The 24,343-nt window shown below is 39.4% G+C and overlaps 1 protein-coding gene across 2 annotated transcripts in view; it reads left to right on the top strand.

The window, feature by feature from the left end:
- LOC140732175 (raftlin-like) overlaps nt 1-24,343 on the top strand; it is a 97,992-nt gene that overhangs the window by 38,404 nt on the left and 35,245 nt on the right. For both annotated transcript variants that reach the window (XM_073054420.1, XM_073054419.1), the window contains 2 exons: nt 8,234-8,408; nt 20,148-20,256. In XM_073054420.1, coding sequence (XP_072910521.1) covers nt 8,234-8,408; nt 20,148-20,256 — 284 coding nt within the window. The remainder of the gene's footprint in view (nt 1-8,233; nt 8,409-20,147; nt 20,257-24,343) is intronic.

The following is a 24,343-nucleotide window of genomic DNA, read 5'->3' as shown; positions in this document are numbered from 1 at the left end:
ATTACTTGAAGTTTGAGAAGTCGATGTTCATGCCATCAGGTTGGAGGCTACTCAAACAGAATATAAGGTGTTGTTCTTCCAATTTAAATGTGACCTCATCATGACAGTGGAGGAGGCCATGGATGGACATATCGGATTGGGAATGGGAAGTGGAATTAAAATGGGTGGCCACTGGGAGATTCTGCCTGTTCTGGTGGACAGAGCATTGATGCTCAGTGAAGCAGTCTCCCAATCTACGTTGGGTGCTGTCCGTGTGGAGTGAGCCTGTTTTTCCGGTGTTCTGGTTTTCCTCCATGCCCCAAAGATGTGAACATTGGTAGGTGTATTAGCCACTGTTAATGTCCCTGGGTGTGGTGAAGAGTGGTAGACTCTGAGGAGAGCTGGTGTGAATGTGAGACAAATTGAATAGGTTTCGTGTAAGATTTGTGCTAATTACTGCTTGATTGTCAGCATCAACTCCCATGCAATATGACTGAGTATAATTAGTCACTACTAAAGAACATTTGGTGTGAGCATAACCTCAATACTCACACTGTGCATCCTCTCTAATATTGATTCACTCTTGATGATTAACATAGTTCTGGAAATTTATTTGTTGGTTCGATAAATTTAGCAAAAGATAAGCAGATGATTCAGATAGATCTAAAAGTGACATTTCATAAAGTTTTCTGAATTTAACACAGCTAATGGTGGAAACCCCTTTGAGAAAATCCCCTGAATGTTCTGTTGCATTCAAACCATACGAGTTTCACATTCGTGCAAATCTCAGTGGTGTTATAGCAAAGCTGGGCTTGGAGAGGGAACTGATGCTAGAAGGAATGAGTAGCAAAACTACCTTCACACTGAGCTAATATATGCTGTTAATACAGAGTTAATGCACTCTGAAAGTTTTTATCTGGGAGCTAGTAAAAGGAAGTTTGAATATCTGACTGAAAATTCTGACTCAGGGCTTTTGCTGTGTGTTAAAACTGTAGAAACATCTACAATGCAAATTAATTAAGTGTGTTAAACCATGGAAGATCAAAAGTATAAAAAGTGATAACGCTATCCTATTATGAGGGGAAAGTGCAAATATGTTCCACATAATGTTTCAGTGTGAAATTGCTCCTATAAATTTCAACGCAGAATTCCTGATCTTAGCTGTGTTATAATGGGAGATTTTTCCATTGGAGATAAAAGACAAAAATGAGTCTGGAATTGCTGTTGTGAGTTAACCTAATGAAATAAATTTTGTATTTTCTGTCATAGTCTGTAATCTGTGGCCACATGCTTAAATTCTGTATGAGAGAGTCACTTGGAAGTAATTTGTGCAAAACTTCCATTATTTAACATTTTTGAGGAGTTGAAAGGCACTGCGTAATCAATCTTCTCTTGCATATCATATTCTAACAAGGAAGGGAAGTCAAGTCAAAATGTATGATTTTTTTGTACAGAAGTCTCTTCCCAACAATATTTCACAGATTAGGATCCACATTGAAAGAAACATGGAAACTGAGTGACTGAGACCTGACCTCCAGGGTCAATGCAGTCAAAGCACATGAAGTTGTTTTTCAGATCTCAGTGAGGGCCAGTAATACAGGATGGCTGGTGGCCCTTTAAGTAGCATGGCTTTGGAGGGACATGGGATTACCAAAAACAGGTTGCTAAGAGAGTAAATGAGAACTCTTGCTGTAAATGATCTTTGTGTATTGCACTGTTGAAGAAGTTTTACACCAGAGAAATGTGCTTAAGAGAATGAAAATCCCACAAAAAAAAGTAAGGTGATAAATTTAACACAGAGTTAAAACACCCTGACATTTATTTTGTACTCTGGTTAACTGAATAGCTTTCCAGCTCTGAATTCCTAATGCATTTCTGGGCATGAGGCTCTGACTTGGAGCTTGTTAAAATCCCTATAATATGGTTTATTATATTGCAACAATGTTCCAAAGAGGCTGTTTACAATTAACACAGACCTCTCCTGATTTCTGGCATGCCAGATTCTTCATATGTTACTTGTTGCCATTGACAATGACAGTACAGTACTCACTTTCATTTAAGTCTGGCTTCGTAAATTTAAATCTGTTTACAACATGTGTCTCAGTTGCTGTTTGTAGATCTGCTTCTTATTATTCTGTCAAACTGATGGCTCTGGGACTTTTCAATTTGCTGCACTGGATGTACAGTAAATGACAGATAGGAAATCTTAATCTCAGTGGCACAGAATACCCAATCAGCCAATGCTGCATATGGCAGGTATTGGAGATTATTGTAGTACTGAACAAGAGGACAATTAACCTGTACTTTCAATCCAGTGCATGGCACATGTGACATTTATCCTGCCCACACAATTTGATGATTTCCGTATCGAGCCAGTTTGTGACCATGGTCCAATTCTGTCATTGGTTATTGCTATTTCAAGCTAGCTTTCATTGCTTAAGAGTAACCTGCAACTGTGAAAAGGATAAACAGGGTGGGTAGTTTGTGTTTTAGTGCGCTCCTTCTGCCATTTGAACAAGGCTGTGTGCTCCCGATGAATAGCCTCTGATGCACCATCAATAACTCTCTGAGACGTGAGGCGAGATATTGGCTTTTATTGGCAGGAAGAAAGAACAAGCAACAATTGACCACCACACTGCATCCTGGAGACTGAGACCGGGGCGGAGTCCCCAATCACCTTTATACCGGGATCCGTGGGAGGAGCCACGGTCAGTGGGAGGAGCCACAGGAGCAGTCAGCGGGGGGGGGGGGGGGGGGGGGGCGTGTCCAGACAGGTATATGTAGTTCACCACAGCCTCAAGGTTCTCAACACCACCCTAAGTGCTTCTTCCGCACTGGAGATGTTATAGACGAGGAATTTCCAGGATTTCCGAGGATATTGCTTCTTTTTTTAAAGGAAGACCACAATATTGAATCTTTTCCTTGGTCCACTTATAAGTTCCTTCCCATGACAGAGGACAGAGCAGGGAAGCTGTTCTGAAAGTCTGGTATTGGGTGTCATTGGTGTGAGGTGCCCAACATCGAAAACCAGGTGTAACTAGGGCCTCAGTGCTGAAGGTGTTAGCTTGGGAGGGGACACTGATTTGTTCTTACAGTGAAGTTGGAGGAGTTTGCAGAGACGACAGTGCTGATATTTTTCCAGTGACTTGTGAGATGGCTACTGTCGGTAGTCCAGCTTGTGGGGTTGCAGGATTACAGCTGTGCAGTCAACCATGAGTTTTGTGCCAAATTGAGTTCTTGGTCTCTGAATGCCCATTTCCTCAGTCAAGCTCAGGCTGTGCAGGTTCATTGGGGGCAGTGATGAATTTTATCGCTCATGTCCAATCTCACTAAGAAGTGGCTCCTAGAGTATGGCAGATGGGGTCTTGGAGAGGGTCCAGAGGAGGTTCACGAGAATGAATGGATTAATGTAGGAGGAGTATTTGATGGCTCTGGGCCTGTACTTGTTGCACTTAGAAGAATCAATGGGAATCTCATTGAAACCTATTGACTATTGAAATGCCTAGATTGAGTGGAGCCGACCAGTAGTGTAGTGGCACCCACACTGGGCTTTGAGGCAAGCGGTTCCAGGTTTGAATCCGACTTTCCATCTGTGCTGGGAAGAGCACTGAGATAGCAATTTGGCCTTGTATAAAAACGGACAAAAATGCTAAAGAAACAGCAAGGTTGTCACCAATGTGCCACCAGGTGCAGAAAGGAACAACAACAACAAGATAGAGTTTCCTATACTCCACTAGGACCAGAGGGCAAAGCCTCAGAATACAAGATGCCCCTTTAGAAAAGAGATGAGGAGGAATTTCTTTAGCCAAAGGGTGGTGAATCTGAGGTGGTGAAGAACTGTCACAGACAGCTGTGGGGGCCAAGTCATTGGGTATATTTAAAGGGGAGATTGATAGATTCCTGATTAGTTAGGGTGTCAAAGGTTATAGGGAGAAGGCAGGAGTATGGGATTGAGAGGGATAATGTGGTAAACTATGTATACCTGTCTGGACACGCCCCTCTGCTGACTGCTCCTGTGGCTCCTCCCACAGACCCCTGTATAAAGGTGATTGGAGGCACTGCTCCCCCCTCAGTCTCCGAGATGCCGTGCTCCGTTCTGCTGCTAAAAAAGCCTATCGTTCACCTCCCGTCTCCAAGAGTTATTGATTGTGCATCAGATAATGAATCAGCCGTGATGGAAAGGCAGAACAAACTCAATGGACCATATGGCCTAATTCTGTTCCTATGCCTTGTTGTCCTATCATGAACCTTTACGGTCAGAGGGCAGAGTGTTACAGAAGGGGAATGAGACACCAGTTCTTTATTTCCCTCCATAGATGCTGCTTGACCTGTTAAGTTCCTCCAGCATTTCATGAGTAGTACAACAGTGGCAGGTTGGTACTTGTCTTAGAAATGTTAAGTGTTAAGGCCAATCCCCTTACATGTTTTAGTGAATTAGTTGTGATGGCTTTGATCTCAGCCTCTGAGCCTGCACAGCTTCAAGAGCTGTCTGCATATTGCAATACCTTTATTGTATTGAACCTAGTTATGGAATTCAGTCATCATAATTGGACAGATTCACAGTAGTTCTGAATATCAGCTTCGCTCCTGCATGAAATTTATTGCAATAAGAAAGACTGAGCAAAGTATTGAGGCAATGACATAGCCTTGTTGATACTGGCTTCACTGAGAATAGCTCTGTTGTAGTGTTGTAGATCCAATGGTTGGTATCATGACTTCCATGCTATTCAAGTGTAGAGATAAATTTCTGGGGGCAGCCAGATATGATCAAAGTCCAGTGCAATCCCTCTTGGCTGCTAAATTCAATGATTTCAGTGATCTTGAAAAAGGCAATGTGTTGTCATTGATGTGGCTGGTTGTATTTCTCTTGGAGTTATGCAGGTTAGAGTCACATATCATGAAAATATGTTCTTCAGGCTACCTTGGTCATAGTGACATCAAGTATTCATCTATACAAATCCCATTTACCAACACCTTGTCCTATGCGTTGTGAAGATCATACCGATTGTGCTTCTCAATGGATGTATTCCTCACTTCCCTATATGGAGTGGCTGCTCAAGGACCTTGAGGATAATTTTCTCTGTGGCAGATAGCAGACCATTCCCTCTAGAGGTACCACTGTGGGATTTGTCTTATTTCTGACTCACATGAAGGCACCTGATATATCCTCCTCTTCCCTGATGCAGGCAACGCGATTGTGGATTCATGGCTGCAGCACTTCTCCGTGCAGTATTAGAATTTCAGTATGGATACTGTCTGCTCCTCACACTTCATTCATTTTCATTGTTGTACAGCCACATTTTATCAGTCAAAGATGGATCAAATAGGCTACTGATGTATGGAGCCATGGGTGCTCATATCAAGAACAATTATGGTTAACTTTGATCTATCAGTGGGAATTCATTGTTTCTGTCCCAATTTAGTGAGTTTGCCCCCATTCTAGGCCCTCTGTGGAGTGTGTTTTTGGTACTTGGGCCATAAGTAGTCTTGACATTGCTGAAGAGCCCGCTCATGTTGTAATAACTCTCAATGAGTTGCTGAGCTCTCAACATCTGTTCTGATCACAGATTTTTCCTTCAGATGCCTATGCATCTGTCTCCTGGTCATTCTCATCAAATCAGTCCTACCTGTTCTTGACAGAAAAGCCAGGAATCTCTTCACAGGGATCAACGTGGTTAGAGCTTGGAGCAGCCCATCCACTGTTGGCTAGTAGTCAACAGTTGAGGTGCTGATTGAGAAGGGTGAGTTTTGTTGGGTTTCTTGCAGCAATAACCTTTGGTACTATACTTTTGGAGCCAGTTTGATGGAAGATCTAACCTCATTAGGTGGGATCAGTGCAGTGCCCATTGATACCTTAATGATGTTAATATATTTATGGTCCCTACGCTTGGACAATATTATAATCTAACAAATACCAATGCTTGGACTGTGTGTGTTGCCACGATGTCTTATCCTTCTGATGAGAGTGTTGATTGCATCTAAAATGTGCTCCATGTACTTTGTTAGAAATTAGCTGTAACCTACTCCTTCCTTGCTAGTACTTTGTGTCCTTCCTCACTCTAGTGTTGAAGACTCCAAAGATGATCCATTTCTCTCCCTTTGGGACATGAATCAGGACTCGTTTTATGAACACAGTAAAATTCTTGCTTGGCTCCATAACTTCCAACATTGGGGTTTATGGACTGATGTTGGGTTGCTTCTGAGTTAGAGAAAACTGTTGAGTCATCAAGTATCCAGCATTTCTGCAGTGGGAGTTGCTGAGATGTCAGACAAGTTCACTCTTGATAGCAAAGTTCAATATAAATGAGCTTCTTGTGTGCATCATATGCCAAATTGAAAACATATTGGCACCCATTGCATCCAAACAATGTCCAGCTTCAGAAGAATCAGAATCAGGCATGTGTCATGAAATTTATTAACTTAGCAGCAGCAGTTCAATGCAATACATAATAAGAAAAAAATTAATAAATAATATAAAACATAATAATAAATAAACAAGTAAATCAATAACGTATATTGAATAGATTTTTTTTAAATGTGCAAAAACAGAAATACTGTATATCAAAAGACATGACTATCTCCTACCAGTGAAAAAAGGGCATGTCCTGGGTGCTGGAGGTCCTTAATAATGTAATGAAATCTGCAAAAGTAGACCTTTTTCAAACAATCTGCTGGAGGAAATCAACAGGACAAGTAGCATCTGTGGAAGGAATGGAACTGTCAACATTTTGGGTCAAAATTCTGCTTCGGGACTGCATTTTTTAAAATTTGTGCCTAAGTGTTGACAATTCCTTTTTCCCCCACAGATCCACAGATACCTTTTTCCTCCAGCAGATTGTTTTGTTGCCCCAGATTCCAACATCTGCAGTCTCTTATGGCTCCATAGATTTTTTTCAGTATGTGGACCCAGCAATTTTAAACTATTTGAAAGTTTGATCTTGGCTTTTTGCACAAAATATAATAAGAGGAATGAGAAGGGCATTACTGTCTTAAAATGTTTTTTTCCAAGATTGTTTTAAACATTTACTTTAGCCATGACCTCTCTTGACCATGTAATTATTAAAGCAGAGGAAGATCATACTAATACAGTAGGCCTGGGATATTTATTCATTTGGCCTTGTGGCCACAACAGTTACAGAAAGTGGTCTGAAGTCAATTGGCTTACTTAAGCTGCATGCATCAAAAAATACAAATGAAGTTTGCCTAATTATTCAGCAATGAAACATCTGTTCTGAAAGCAATCCAATGCCAAATCCTTGTGAAGAGCTGGAAAACTAAAACAACTAATAAAAATAGACTGCATTTCCTAGGTTTTAAAAGAGAGTATGATGGACAGCCCTGTATGCATGGAAATAGTTGAATAGTCATATAGCTTCTGTCTCTGTTGCAATATTCTTTGGCTCAAGAGATTCAGGTACACCTTTCACTTGTTTTCTGTGGTTGAAGATCCCATTAGACAGGTGTTAGAAGTGACAGAGTTATAAGGACCTTTCAGAGCCAGGTCACTTTTCAATACCACACTGTACCCTGTTAGAAGAGAGCCAAATAAGCAAAATAACCCTCTTTGTATCCTGTTCAAAAGGTGAAAGGAAAAGTTAGCTTTATTTGTTACATATGCATAAAAACTTAAAAACATGCAGTGAAATATATCATTTGCATCAATGACCAACATAGTCCAAGGGTGTGCTGGGCAGCCTCCAATGTCACTGTGCTCCTGGTGCCAGCAAAGCATGCCCACAACTTAGGAACCCAAACGTGGGAATGTGGGAAGAAATCAGAGCACTGGGAGGAAACGCATGCAGTCACGGGGAGAACTCAGAATGGACAGAGATGGAAAATGAACCCCAATCACTGTCACTGTAAAGTGCTACGCTAACCGCTTTGCTACCATGCTAGTAACACTAATGAATCCCAATTAAACTGAAGTAAGTTTTGTCAATAGTTCCTTCACAACCTTAAAACTTAATAATTAACTGCCAACTGCAAGTTAGCTGTTTTTACATACATATTCAAAAACTACTTATTCTAACAAATGACTGGGAGGTTATATTCTTGGATATACTTTTGTAGATTTCATATTTTGAATAATTTTTCAGGAACTGCAGGTCTGGCATACTTTGGGGAATATTATGCTGAAGTAATCCATTTTAATAAAAAAATGTTTGGTCATATTCTTGCTTGCAGAATGATTGATTTGTGTTAATTCCAGTGATTTCTAATGCTCTGTGTTCCCTTTTGTGTTTTGTCTCTTCAGAATCATCTGCGGTGAAGCTCACGTCCTTACATGATCTTCCTCATCATCTGCAGGAACTCTACCAGAAGGGCTTTGTTCTGGCGGGTTTTCACCCTTTCATATACCCCGTCAATGGCCAGAAGACATCTCCATTAGAAAAAATGTTCAGAGCTATTTTGATCAAAACAGTGGTGAGGTAAAGTCGGCCATATAAGTGGGAGATAAACACAGGCACTGGATTACTGGAACAGATTTTCATCATAGTAAACTAAGCTTTATTTTTGTAGTCAAAGAGTTATTTAACAATATAAATATTTAAGTTATTTATTCAGTATCGCGCACATCAGAAGTTTAAAGCTTATAGGAAGTCAGATCATAATCCAAAAAGAAACATGGATTTTAAATGAAGCTTGAGTGTATTGACACAAATATATTCAATGTTTTTGTGAAAGATTCCTGTCATGGAATGTATTTCTGTCAACTATTAAAAATCGACTTAGTTGAAGGAAAGGGCATTACCTAATTTAATAGTAAGTGACTCTCTGCCATATTATACAAACAATGTCTAGTCAAGGGTTATCAGGGTAGAGCATTGCCCAAGGTTACTGATGTAATTGAGGTATAATTACCCACTTAAGGTCACATCTGCAACCCGCCAGATAATTGTTATATTTCAACAAAGCAATACAATCAATATTTTCTTAATAAGCCCTTGGGAAAACATTCAGAAGAGAAAATTCCTTTCATTCATTTCCAACAGGCTATCACAAGCTTGCACTTTAAGGGATAACAGTCTGAAGTTATCTGCCAACATAAATTGAAGTGACAGCTGAATTCAATTGTTGGACAGTTTTCTTTAAACAAGAGCCAGGTAGAGTTTCAGCATACATGTATCATAGCTTTAGAAACAAAGACAATTTACTATATGATTATGAGGAAAATCTGTCAGTGTTTCAAATATCTCAAAGGCATGACATTTAATGTTTACATTACTGTTATTACTTGTTCCTTATATTGCACAATAGGTAGTGGTCAGTGTGACCGCTGTATGAAGATTTGATATTAAAAAGAATAACAATAAATCTCTGTGGATTTAAAATATTTATTTGATTTCTGGAAATTCATAACATTTTTAAGTCTGTGTAATATCGTAATATCATTCTGGATATCCTCATTTGGAATATATCAGTTATAAATGATTATATCTGAAAACAGACAAGCTATTGACCTTGTATTGCAATTTTCTCCAAAAGTATTAATTTTACCTTTGCTTAGAAAGCCATATGCAGATTATGCCGGGGAGATACCACTGTTCAGAAAGTGGGTTCATTTGTGCCTGTCTTACATGTAAAAATCATGCATAAAAATCATTTTGCATCGAAGACCTGCCCAATACAGCTTTGGCATAAGTACGATTTCTCTGTGGAATTTGCTTCTCCTTCCCAGCTTGGTCTTATTCTCTGCTTCCTCCTTTCTATCTCCTTCATTAATGGGGTTGACATCCTTCCTAGCAGGGAGTGTGTGACAGGTGTGAGAGCTGCAAGCACCAGCAGTCTCTGCTTGTTTTCTACTACTTTTAACTAGGAGAGAATTATGATAATGATTTTTTTAGAGTAAGGATATCCCAGTTTGTTTGTCTGCAGGTAGTTCAGCTGCATCGCAGGCCCAGCACCGCAGGGGTGAGCCTGCCTTTGTGGAATTTGCATATTCTCCCTGTGCCAGTGTTTCCTCCAGTGCTTTGGTTTCCTCCTTCTAAAGAAGTGTTGGTTGTTTGGTTCATTGTTACTTATAGTGCAGGTAGGCAGTGAGACCGACAGTAGGGTATTAATAGACCTGTGCAAGTGAATAGGGAAGCAAGTGAAATTAATCGAAAATTTGGCCGTGTTCTTTTTCAAGATCATAAAGACATATGGTAATTTTCCCCTTTTTTTGGTGCTATTTTAAAAAACTCATTTAGTGTTCAAAATGATGTCTAATTTCTAGGGACACATGTATGCCATCATTTGTAAAAAAGAAAAAAGTGGATGCATCTCTCAGATGTAAATCCATCATCAGAAGGACAAAGGCTTCACGCTTCACAGTTAAATGGTCTATTTCCTTCCTTGAAGATTTTACACCTTTTTAAATTATTATACTAGCTTGGAGATGGTGACCATTAAAATTTTGATAATTAGAATGATTTTTGATTTATGATTTCACACAGAAATTAAAAGATTAATTTGCATTGCTTAGTTATGATATACAACTGGGACTTTCTCCAAGTTTCCCCTTTATTTGGATATAAAAGCAACAGGAAGCTTTGCTGTTCATCGTAATAAAATGTTTTTCATAAGCACTACTTTAATTTCTTGGAAACAGGTTTTACATATCTTTGGTATCTGTCAAAAATGCAGAGTTGCATACATATATTGAAGCAATTACTCCAAGCTATTTTTCTTCCAATAATCAATATAATTTTAATAAATAATGAAATTAATGAAAATTATTTATTTTATCTTCTATTACTGAGACATTTATTTTAAAATATTTCTTTTAAAAAGTCATAAGCCAGAAAATAGTATTGTTAGCTGTGAAGATATGATGAACTAATAATAAGCAAGTAATATACTAGTAAATAATAATAATGATAGGTAACCGGAGGGCTATGTGGGAGGGGAGGGTTAGATTGATCTTAGTAAAGGTTAAAAAGTCAGCACATCATGGTGAGCTGAAAAGCCTGTGTAAACACCAGATCTACCTCTTTGAGGAAGCCTTACATCATATCACTTCAAGTTAACAAACCCAGTGATCTTAGTTGTACAGATTCATGTGTGAAGTTCCACAGAATTGGAATTGGTTTATTATTATCATCACATGTGCTGAGATACAGGGTAAAGTGTTTGTTCCCATGCCATCCAGACAGATCTTTCCATGCATCAGGTCATTTAGGTAGTAAAATAGAAAACAGAACTCGCAATATAGTTAGATTGAAAAGCTATTGTTAGTAATGCTTGCAGACTTAGAATTGAGATTTAAAATAACAGAATGATAATACTGAATGTAACAAATAGATTGACTGAAAGCAACTCATAAAGAATCGCCATGCTCCACAGCATCTTGCTATATGCATTAATATTGTGAAGAAAATATTCTGTTAACTTATATGAGATTTATTTAGCAGTGACCACCATTAGGGTAGTCACAAGAAGATACAGTAGGTGCAGGAGTAGGTGAAGACTACTCTGCCATTTAGTATGACCCCAGGCCTCCTCTGAGCCACATCCTTGCAGAGCTACCAAATACTCCTCCCAGTCCAGTGACTTTCCAAAGCTGGCCAGGCTCCTTACTTTAAATGCCTGTGCAAAGCAGCTTTACCAGTCTACACAAGAGAATTATATTTTGTAAGGCATGAGATAGGCTGGTACTGTGGTGGTGTTAGCACAATAGAATCTTTTACTTTTGGCTGTGGTGAATCTATGGAGAAGGGGATCCGAACCATCATTTGGAGAACTGAAATAGCTGGTTAAATGCTGTAGCCTATCAAATCTTGATTGGAGACCAGGATTACAGAAGCTCCAAATTTTCTGCAATTTCACCCTGAACTTGCATTGCTGTAGGAAAATGCTCCCTGTCCCATAAGCCTAGTGTGCAATTCCCAGTGCAAGGCGAGGAAATGCTGCATCTGGATGCTAGCCTAGTTTTGTGTCCTCGAGGTGCACTGTTATTTAAATTATGGCAGCAGTGTAAAGGAAGGGCATTGAAATTTCAGTCAGTAACTTGACATGTCAAGTTAGGAATTTCACCTTGGGTTTAGTGAACCACAGTCTTCACAAATTCACTGTGGGTTTGTTGGAATAGTAATTAATTCCAAACAGCAGCGAGCCCAACACTTTTTATAATGTTGAATAAGTAATGATATATAAGAAGATTTGTTCCCAGCATCATTGCAGGAAAGATAATAATATGCTGCATTTTTGTTTCTGTGATTGAATCCAGATTGCTAATTTAATCCAAATGTTGTTTTCTGCAGTTTGAAAATGTGAATATCTAAGGTTTAGGCCCACTGCAGAAAACTATTTATGCTTTCTTAAAATACATTATCACTGTTCACAAAATAAAACTCTCTCTGTTGAAAGCACGCTAAATGCCAGAGGGCACCAAGGTATTATAGTTGTTAGCGTGACGCTATTACAGCTCAGAGTGTCGGAGCTTGGAGTTCAATTCCGATGTTATCTGCAAGGAGTCTGTATCCTATCTGTGGAATGCGTGGGTTTTCTCCTGATCTCTGATTTCCTCCCACAGTCCAAAGACATTGCCTTAATTGGTTATTGTAAATTGCCCTATGATTAGGTTAGGGTTAATCTGGGGGTTGCTGGGCAGTAGGGCTTGAAAGCCTAGAAGGGCCTGTTCAGTGCTGTATCTCTACAAAATAGAATAAAATAAAATAAACTCAGCAAGTCGAGCAGCATCTATGGAGGGGAATTTTGGGCTGAGATCCTTCAACAGAACTGAAAAGGGTGAGGGCAGAAACCAGAGTCAGAAAATGGAGGGAGGAACCCTCTCACCTCCCTTTAGTTCCCTTCCTCCCTCCCTCCCTTTCTTCCATGGTCAACAGTCGTCTCTTATTAGATCCCTTTTTCTTCAGCCTATCACCTATCACCACCAACTTCTTGCTTCATTCTAGAGGTCCCAGTACAGAACACCATGAGTCATGGATAAGACCCGTTATCAGAGGGTAGCATTCTGTGGGCAAGCCAATTCTGAATCCAAACAGCTAAGATGCAGTGGATCACGTGCATCTCAATCTTCTGGGTGAGTCCACAATGGGGTACCTGGTTGAACACATTACTAAAATCCATGTACTATACTGTGCAAGAGTCTTAGGCTCATCTAGAGAAACATAGAAATCTACAGCACATTACAGGCCCTTTGGCCTACAATGTTGTGTTGACCAGGTAACCTACTCTAGAAACTGCCTAGAATTTCCTTACCACATAGCCCTCTATTTTTCTAAGCTCCATGTACCGATCTAAGAGCCTCTTAAAAGACCCTATTGTTTCGGCCTCTACCACCTTCGCTGGCAGTGCATTCCATGCACCCACCACTCTCTGTGTGATTTACGCCCTGCCATGCTTTTTCAAATGTCTATCCCTAAGCATCCTCTCCAATAGCATCCCTGCAACCAAGATTAAGTTTATCTGGTTATAATTTCCAGGATTATCCCTATTTCCCTTTTTGAATCATGAAACAAGATTAACTACTCTGGGACATCATCTGCAGATAGATGGGATACAAGAAACTCGGTCAAGACCCCAGCATTCTCATCTCTTTTAACTCTCAGTAACCTGGGGTTTATCCTATCAGGCTCTGGGGACCCATCTACCTTAACATTCTTCCATTTGGTAAATTGGTATATTATTAATACATGTATTGAGGTACAGTGACAAGCTTCATTCAATCAAATCAAGTTTAATTATCCTTCAAACCATACATTGATACGGCTGAATGAGACAGTGTTCCTACATGCCTTTAAGAGACCCAACACCACCTCTATCTTTATTTCAAAATGCCCAAAGTGAATTGACATATCTGCACTGCACTCACTATCCTTCACGACATTCCCTTTTGTGAATACCAGTGCAAACTACTCATTAAAGACCACATCCCTATCCTCTCCCTCCAAGAACATGTTCGCTCCTGTCCCACTCTCTCCCCAGGTATCCTCTTGCTTTTGATTATGTATTCTTAACCCTATGTACTCTCAGTGGCCACTTTACTAGTTGTACCTGTAAACCTACCGGTTAATGCAAATACCTAATCAGCCAGTCATGTGACAGGAACTCAATGTATAAAAGCATGCAGACATAGTCAAGAGGTTCAGTTAATATTCAGACCAAATATCAGAATGGGGGAAGAACTGTGATCGCTGTGACTTTGAACTTGCAATGATTGTTCGTGAATGACGGGCTGGTTTGAGTATCTCAGCAACTGCTGATCCACTGAGATTTTCATGCACAGAATTTTCTAAAAGTTTACAGACAATAGTGTGAAAAACAAAAAAAAAACACCAAGTGAGTGGCAGTTCTGTGAGTGAATGTTGATGAGGGAGGTCAGAGGAGAACTGGTACAAGCTGACGGGGGGGGGGGGGGAACAGTAACTCAAATAACCACATGTTAAAATAGTGGTGTGCAGAAGAGCATCTCTAAAGGCACAACATACTGAACCCTGATGTACATGGGCTACAGCAGCAGGGGACCATGGGTGTACACAGTACCCACTCTATTAGGTACAGTGGCCCTGAGTGCATACTTCCTTTTTATTCCTGATTAAATTCATAGCATCCCTTATCTTCGTAGGTTCCCCTGGCTTGCCATCATTGTCCTAACCCTTCATTATAACATATTAGTCCTGCACTCTGTGTAGTTGGTCTTTAAACACCTCCACATGTCAGATGCGGTCTTGCTTAATAACAGCTGTTCCCAATTAACTCTCCTTAGTTCCTGCCTAATACTCTCAAATGGCATCATAATTGCACAACATTTAACTTACATTTTGATGCCTGAACTGTAGTTTATGTACTGCAAGCAGATTACAATAGTATTTCAAAGTCTTGTTTATGCAGCAGAGAAACAGAAGACTCCAATTAGTTATCTTTAAGTTAACGAACCCGTGTGAGATGTTATGATTTTACGGAGGGAGCAGAACGCTCAGTGCATCAGTGCAAGTTAAGCAGACAGACATAAGTTCCTGTATTTCGACTTTTACACTTCAACACAATGAGTAACATTTTTGCTCAGAGTCTGTCTGAGACACATACTGCACTTTGGGTGGAATTCACTGTATTCATGGTTCCAGGGTTTGTGGTGCTGAGCTCTTTACTACATTTGGGCAAGATTACTCTTCTGCACATATTTTTATGATCTTGTTTGTTTAATGTAAGGGTAGCCCTGTTCCTTATCCTGATTTTTTATTTGTGTCTTAAAGAAAGATGCTGGTCACATCCTTTGGAAAGTCTTTAGAGTGATTTCTGGAAGCAAGTTCAACAGGGACATGGCACAGGACAATATCCTATAAAAGCAATGCTATAAATGACCAATAAATCTGTGAATTTGGCCCAAGTGGACTTCATGCTCCAGTCTGAATCAGAGATCATGGATTTCCTTTCGTGTGTTTGGATAGACAGATGGAGTTTAATGCTATGTTAAAAACAGAGCAACCCGAATAATATTTCAATCCCTCAATACAGCATTACATTATCAGCTTTAACTATGCATTCTGATTAATATTTTAGAATCATAAAATTGAAAAGCTAGAAAATGGCCCTAACTTCCACACTGACCCCAATGGACATCCTTTCATACTAATCCTGTTACATAGCACTTGTGTGCAAAGTTAAGAACATTTCTGAGGATTCCTACCACCCTACCACCCATCCCACAATCTCTTTGACCCACTACCAATAGAAATGAGATACAGGAGCATCAGGACTTGGACTGCCAAACTGGGTAACAGCTTCTTCCCTCGGGCTGTGAGACTAATGAATACCCGAACTCTACTGAGGTCTCATCACTCGGACCGCAAGCTGTTTATTGTTTACTGTTCATCTGTACTGCACACTACATGCACTTTGAATTATGTTTATTAACTTATTTATGTTAATAATTTGGTTTATATGTACTATGGTTTGGAGGAACATTCTTTTGTCAGACGAGAATATACTTCAACTTAAAAGTGCAAGAGCAAAAAGACCTTTGTGGGAGAAATGTACAATCCTCCTAACAGTAGCTAGGATGTGGGGTACAAATAACAATGGTAGGTAGAAAAGGAATGTAAAAAGGGCAACGTTATAACAGTCATGGTAGATTTCAATACATTGAAAAGATCAGATTGGTGCTGAGTCTCAAGAGAAGGAAGCAGCTTGTAGTTGAGCCCACTGGGGAAAGGCAATTCTGGATTGGATGTTGTGTTATGAACAAGATTTGAACAAAGGTAAGGGAACCTTTAGGAGACAATGATTATAATATGATAATCGGTCTGCAATTTGAGAGGGAGAAGCTAAAGTCAGATGTATCAGTATTACAGTGGAGTGAAAGCAACTACAGAAGCATGAGAGAGGAGTTGGCCAAAGTTGATTGGAAGGGGTTGCTAGCAGGGATGACAGTAGAGCAGTAAGGGCTGGAGTTTCTGGGAGTAATTTGGAAGATGTAGAATTGGTTTATGCCAAAGATGAAGAAGTATTCTAGAGAGAGGATGAGGCAATCATGGCTAACAAAGGAAGGCAAAGACAACACAAAAGCAAAAGGGAGCGCACACAATATTGCAAATATTAGTTGGAAGCTAGAGAAACCGGAAGCTTTAAAAACCAACAGAGGGCAACTAAAAAAGCAATAAGGAGAGAAAAGATAAGATATGAAGGTAAGCTAGCAAATAATATAAAAGAGCATATGAAAAGTTTTGTCAGGTATATAAGGAGTCCAAGATAGCAAGAGTGGACATCAGTCAATTGGAAAGTGATGCTGGAGTGGTTGTAATGCAGAATAAAGAAATGGTAGACAAACTGAATTGGTCATTTGTATCAGTCTTCACTTTGGAAGACACCAGAGGCATGCCAGAACTTCAAGAGTGTCAGGGACAGAAGTGAATTAGTCACTATTACTAAGAAGGAGGTGTCTAGAAAGCTGAAAGATCTGAAGTTAGTTAAGTTACCTAGACCAGTTGGGTTACACTGGTCTGAAAGAGGTAGCTGAAGAGTGATGTGCAGAAGAGCATCTCTGAACGTATAACATGTTGATCCTTGAAATGCATGGGCTACAGCAGCAGAAGCCCACAAACATACACTCAGTTGCCTCTGTTTTAGTACAGTAAGTGTTCTATCTCTGGCCTTTTCCATAGTCACTTTATAATATATGGGGTTACGGTAGCAACCTTTGAAATTATCTTTTGCTGACACATTCCCAACTTGACCAGTTCATTTTCCAAGATGAGATCCAGTAATGCTCCTTTACTGATTGGTCTGTCTAAACACTGCAACAAAAAATCTCTCCTGGACACAACTCAAACATTCTAAGAATTTAGTGCTAAGGCAATCCAGTTAATGTTTGTGAAATTGAAAATGCAGTACAATAATCCTGTTTTTTTATCAGATCTCTCTGATATCTGCCTTCACATTCGTTCCTGTATCTCCTGTTGACTTTAAAGAGGACATCAAGATTATGGGCATAGTGGAAGGCTATCAAAGCTTGCAGTGGGACCTGGACCAGCTGTAAAAATGGGCTGAAAAATGACAGATGGAATTTAAAACAGACAAGTGTGAGGTGTTACATTTTGGGAGTACAAGCCAGGGTAGGACTTAGACAGTGAAAGGTAGGGCACTGAGGAGTGTGGTAGAACAAAGGGATCTGGGAATACTGATCCATAGTTATCGAAAGTAGCATCTCAGGTAGATAGGGTTGTAAAGAGAGTATTTGGCACATTAGGCCTTCATAAATCAGAGTATTAAGTACAGGAGTTGGGATGTTATATTGAAGTTGTATAAGATATTAATGAGGCCAAATTTGGAGTACTGTGTGCACTCCTGGCCACCTATCTACAGGAAAGATATTGATAAGTTTGAAAGGGTATAGAGAAAATTTGCAAAGTTGCTGCTGGGACGACCTGAGTTATAGGGAAAGGTTGACCAAATTAGGATTTATTCCTTGGAATATAAGAGAATGAGGGGTGTTTTGATAAAGGGATATAGATAGAGTAAATGCAAGCAGGCTTTTTTCTACTGAGGATGAGCGAGGCTAGAAAACATTGGTTAAGAGTAAAAAGTGAAATATTAAGAGGAACCTTAAGATGTTAAAAATTAAGGGAAACATATTCTCTCAGAGGGTAGCAGAAGTTTGTGAATGTTGTGGATATGGGTTTAATTAAGAGAAGTTTGGTTCAGTATGTGGATGGGAGGGGTATGGAGGGTTATGGTCCAGGTGAAGGTTGATGGAACTAGAAGGAAGAACAGTTTGACATGGACTAGGTGGGCCAAAGGCCTGTTTCTGTGCTGTAGTATTTTTCTCTATAATAAACAAAGTGACAACAGAGTTTTAGTCTCTAATCTCTACCCACATGACCTAATCTGGGGAGCCTTGTAAATTACCCTCCTTCAGTACCGAAGAAACACTATCTTTATCTATGCAATATCTCCTTTCCTCTAACTCCTCCATCTATTAGGCTTCAATCTACAGATTTCTAATACTGCCAAGTGCGCTGTCACTAAGGCAACTGGATGAAAAACTCAACAATATATTGGTTTTATTGGACAGAAAGCTACACCAATAGTTTTGCAATGACTAAAATTGTAAATAATAGATGTGATAAAGCTGCAGTTTCATTTAATTCTTAATATTTACTCTATGACTGACTGTCAAAAGCTTGTAGTATTGTGCATGGTCACAATTTTGAATATCCTCTAAGTCCTCTTCTCGTTAGTGTGTGTTGATGTGAATTTATTTAAAGTGAAACATATTTGGAAAATTCTGCAGTAGAACAGAGGCTGCTGTTAAGATGTTGGAAAGACACGTCTGTAAACACAGTTTTCCTTTGTTTACTGTGTTCCGCTCAATTTGTTGTTTGCTAAATGCAGCATTTTTATACTTCTGTATAAGCTAAATCAGAGTTCTGAACAGTCCGTGAAGGCTTGAACATGCCCTCACTGTTCCTCTTTCACATTATTTATTTATTTATTGTAACTTTTACTACTTTGTTTTGCCTGCACTTTCCTGCTGCCATAAATTTGATGACCAATATTACTGACATCAAACTTGATTCTGATTCTGAAAGCTTTAAAACAGTATTACCTATTAGTAGTATTGAACTAGTGCTTCTCATTGCTAATGTTAGTTAAATAATCAGATGTACATAAGGTTTATTTATTTTCCAATTACCTTTGCTTTTTCATTTAAAAAGATGGAATAAGTCCCTCATTATCAAAGTTATCCACAATTTGCCATATTGTGAAAGGCAAGAAGATGCTCAATACATATTGTTGTATTATTCATAATCTGCAAAGGTTATTATAATAGAAACAGGAACAATCATAAAACAAAGTTTATGTTATAATCCCTGAATAATCTGTATCTTTTTTCAGCGAAAACCAGACTGCTGAATGAACATAACAGGTCAGGCTGCATCTACAGAGGCAAAGTGATAGTCAGTGTTTCGGGTTGAGACCCTACGTTTGTGACAGGACCTTTGTTTTAGTGGTTGTAACTCAGTAGCAGTGGGTTATGTTATAGTTTGTGTGTTGCAGTCTGTCTTCAGGTACTTAGGACCTATTCATCCTAAAAAGCAATGGCTGGCATCTTCAGATCCAGTGGCTGCACCTAGGCTGACTTGGACCATCAAAAACATTTTAAACCAATAAACAAGGGAAAATCTGCAGATGCTGGAAACCCAAACAACACAAACAAAATGCTGGAGGAACTCAGCAGGCCAGGCAGCATCTATGGAAAATAATTACAGTTGATGTTTTGGACCAGAACGCTTTGGCTGATAGCATAATTGAAAAATAATTTCAGCATAAGATTTTAAAACAAAGAATTATGATGTTCAGATATGAAACTTCTGTCCTTTCAATTTGCTTTGCAAAACATGCATTATTACAAAGAGAAGTGAACGTGTGAACATCACAGAGAGCGAACAAAATCATGACACCCAGTCTTAAAAGCATTTTATTTAAAAACACCAAATGTTCTAAAGGCATTATTCTGTGTGGCTTGATTCTCCTGTCTATTGGTGCAAAGGTTGCTCTTTTTTTTTGAACCAAGTCTTCATTAGAAGGTAATTTGTGGTTGTATGCAATAAATAAAATAATCATTAATCCTTGCGTGAATAAAGTAAAATATTTTTAGAAGTAAATCAACAGTACTAAGTCTTCGAAGATTGTGCTAACTTAAATTTATTCTACAATCTCTCCAGCTCTGAAGAGAATAGTGCCAAGACAGAACCAAGCAGCCTTGAAGTGGATCTATGTTTATTGGCTAACCAACCAGTTAATTCCAAAGGACTAGAAGATATCCTGCAAAAAGTAAGAATATAATCCTTTGTTTTAACTTAAAAGCCTTGGCATTGTTGACATGCAACAAATAACACAATAGTAATAATCGCAATCTGCATTTGTGCAGACATTTGCTTCAAAATAGGAACTCTGTAATTTCTGAGCATGTGGATGCTATCCATCCTCATTTAAAGCCTTCAATTATGTAATGTAACTTCCCCTTTATTCCTCCCATCATTTTTCATCTGCTGAAGCTCTGATTAGTTTCAGATGTAATCTCAAAAATACACTAGCAATTCTGATATTCTTTTGATACAAATAGTGTTCCGTTTTAAAATGGGGCTCCAGAGAATTTCCAACTACTAACATGCAGAAAGTAAACAGGAAACTTTGGAGCCACAGCAGGTCAGGCATTATCTGTGAAAAGAGAAATAGAATCAATGTTTCAGGTCAATTGCTTTCCACCAAATGACAGAGCTGTACAGGAGTCAGCTCATAGGAGAGTGAAGATGCACACAACTTCTGCTGCAGAGCCCTCAGGTGAAGAAGACGTCAATGTGACAGATTACAGAAGAAGATGGATGCACAATGGCGTGCTTGATCCAATTGGAAAGCTCTGCTTTGACTGATAAGAGTTAAGGAGTTTTCTTCCTGAATATCACAAAAGGATTTGCATAGTGCTTCAACTCAAGCCACTCCAGAATGGGAACAGTGGGCATCTCCATTCCAAACTTGTTGACTAAAGCATGATGCAATGTTAGCTGGGCGTTATTGGCAGTTTCCAGTGAGTCATCGATGGAAAGCACCTAAAGTCAGGTTCAGCTACAGTGGTTCCATGGAGGCTGAAGCTACAGTTCTCTCACAGGATGTTAGAGAATAAGATCACTTGACTGATATCATGGGCTATCCTTTCCACATTTCTTTTTTGCTGGGCATTCAGTGTATGTAATTCAAGACCTCTCCAAACTGCAATTGACAGGGGTGTTCACTTTCCACAAACACCATTTGGATCACAATGGGCCTTCTGAACAGAAATCAGTGAACAGTATATTGAGCAGTGAATTTCTCCTCACCCAAAGTGTTCTGACACTGAGGCTCTGGGGATTAGGCAATAAAAACACAAGTAGAGTCCCACAACATGACAACTGTGGCACCTGTGGGAATGAAGTCAACACACTGCAATTTACCAGATTAGAGCTGGTTGCATGTCAGTTCAGTCCCTTTTTTTCAGACTTCATGTAATGAGCTCAAAATAATACTGAAATAATACACTTCAAAGCAATGTTATACTCATTTTTATACAGTACTTTCTGTTGTCCTTTATGTTTAATAACTTGTGATCTAAAGAAATCAACTTTTATTCTGTACTGCAAAAGGAGCTTCAGAATATTCCCAGACTGAGGAGAGTATCATCTATAGTTATTTGTATGATAAGCATTATAGTTACCATCCATGTATCATTCTATTTTATAAAATAACTTTTACTTTCTATGATCAGTTTTATGGATTCAAAGTACAGATGGAAATTCAAGATATAGGTCTGTTTTTGTTTTTGCCCCCTGGTTCAGTGTAGAGATATTCTTAAAGTATTCTGCAGTATAAAAGAAGCTATTATTTCTCCAGACTTAAAGATACCATAATTTATAGTAATTGCATGTTAATCAACATAGTAACTGGTAATTATTTAACATTTATATTTACGTCCATTAAAATAATTTTCTTTGTAATTATATGCTTTACGTTCAAAATACAGCTGGAAAAGCACAATAACAGGAGTTGTTTTATTTTTATTTATGGTTGGGATATAATTTGATATTCCTTATCCTGCTGCTTACCAGGACCATATCCTATTATTTTTAAAAAAAAGTCCTTTTGTGAGTCAGGGGAAAGGCTGTGAACCAAATAAATTATTCCTCCTGAAGATAAGAAAAAATACAATAACGTAATTTGCGATTAAACCTTTCCTTGCAGTGCTAGTGAAGAAACAGCTGTTTGGACATAATATTCCGTGTCAATGCCCTAAGAAGCAACTGGAATAGCAGAAATTTCCTGATTATATACACGTTTGTATTTTGTTAAATAAGTTTTTTTAAAAAATGTGAATGATCATCCTTATTATTATTATGCATTATGTGCATCAAGTTTTAGAAGCATAGAAACATAGAAAACCTACAGCACAATACAGGCCCTTTGGCCCACAATGCTGTGCCAAACATGTACTTACTTTAGAAATTACCCAGGGCTACCCATAGCCCTCTATTTTTCTAAGCTCCGTGTACCTATCCAGGAGTCTCTTAAAAGACCCTATAGTATCTGCCTCCTCCACTGTTGTTGGCAGCCCAATCCACGCACTCACCATTCTCTGTGTAAAAAAACTTACCCCTGACATCTCCTCTGTACCTACTTCCAAGCACATTGCCCTCTTGTGTTAGCCAGTTCAACCCTGGGAAACAACCTCTGACTATCCACATGATCAATGCCTCTGATCATCTTATACACCTCTATCAGGTCACCTCTCATCCTCTGCCGCTCTAAGGAGAAAAGGCCGAGTTCACTCAATCCTCAACCTATTCTCCTAAGGCATGCTCCACAATCCAGGCAACATCCTTGTAAATCTCTCCTGCACCCTTTCTATAGTTTCCACATCCTTCCTGTAGTGAGGTGACCAGAACTCCAAGGGGACAGTACCCCAAGTGGGATCTGACCAGGGTCCTATATAGCTGTAATATTACCTCTCGGCTCTTGATCTCAATCCCACGATTGATGAAGGCCAATGCACCATATGCCTTCTCAACCACAGAGTCAACCTGCGCAGCAGCTTTGAGTGCCCTATGGACCCGGACCCCAAGATTCCTCTGTTCCTCCACACTGCCAAGAGTCTTACCATAAATACTATATTCTGCCATCATATTTGACCTACCAAAATGAACCACCACACACTTATCTGGGTTGAACTCCATCTGCCACTTCTCAGTTCAGTTTTGCATCCTGTCAATGTCCTGCTGTAACCTCTACACTATCCACAACACCTCCAACCTTTGTGTCATCAGCAAACTTACTAACCCATCCCTCCACTTCCTCATCCAGGTCATTTATAAAAATCAAGAAGAGTAAGGGTCTCAGACAGATCCCTGAGGCACTCCACTGGTGACCGACTTCCATGCAGAATATGACCCGTCTACAACCACTCTTTGCCTTCTGTGGACAAGCCAGTTCTGGATCCACAAAGCAATATCCCTTTGGATCCCATGCCTCCTTACTTTCTCAATAAGCCTTGCATAGGGTACCTTATCAAATGCCTTGCTGAAATCCATATACACTACATCTACGGCTCTACCTTCATCAATGTGTTTAACCACATCCTCAAAAATTTCAATCAGGCTCGTAAGGCATGACCTGCCCTTCACAAAGCCATGCTGATTACTTCTAATCATATAATACCTCTCCAAATGTTCATAAATCCTGCCTCTTAGGATCTTCTCCATCAACTTATCAACCACTGAAGTAAGACTCACTGGTCTATAATTTCCTTGGCTATCTTTACTCCCTTTCTTGAATAAGGGGACAACATCTGCAACCCTTCAATCCTCCAGAACCTCTCCTGTCCTCATTGATGATGTAAAGATCATTGTCAGAGGCTCAGCAATCTCCTCGCTTGCCTCCCACAGTAGTCTGGGGTACATCTCATCCGGTCCCACAGACTTATCCAACTTGATGCTTTCCAAAAGCTCGAGCACATCGTCTTTCTTAATGTCTATTTGCTCAAGCTTTTCAATCCGCTGTAAGTGTTACCTACACTCGCCAAGGTCCTTTTCCGTAGTGAATACTGAAGCATAGTACTCATTAAGTACCTCTGCTATCTCCTCCGGTTCCATACACACTTTTCCACTGTCACACTAGATTGGTCCTATTTTCTCATGTCCTATCCTCTTGCTCTTCACATACAGCACTTGTAGAATACCTTGGGGTTTTCTTTAATCCTGCTTGCCAAGGCCTTCTCATGGCCCCTTCTGGCTCTCCTAATTTTATTCTTAAGCTCCCTCCTGCTAGCCTTATAATCTCCCAGATCTCTATCATTATCTAGTTTTTTGAACCTTTCATAAGCTCTTCTTTTCTT

The sequence above is a fragment of the Hemitrygon akajei genome, chromosome 8, assembly GCF_048418815.1.
Source record: "Hemitrygon akajei chromosome 8, sHemAka1.3, whole genome shotgun sequence".
NCBI lineage: Eukaryota > Metazoa > Chordata > Chondrichthyes > Myliobatiformes > Dasyatidae > Hemitrygon > Hemitrygon akajei.
This window is presented reverse-complemented; position numbering and strand designations above follow the sequence as displayed.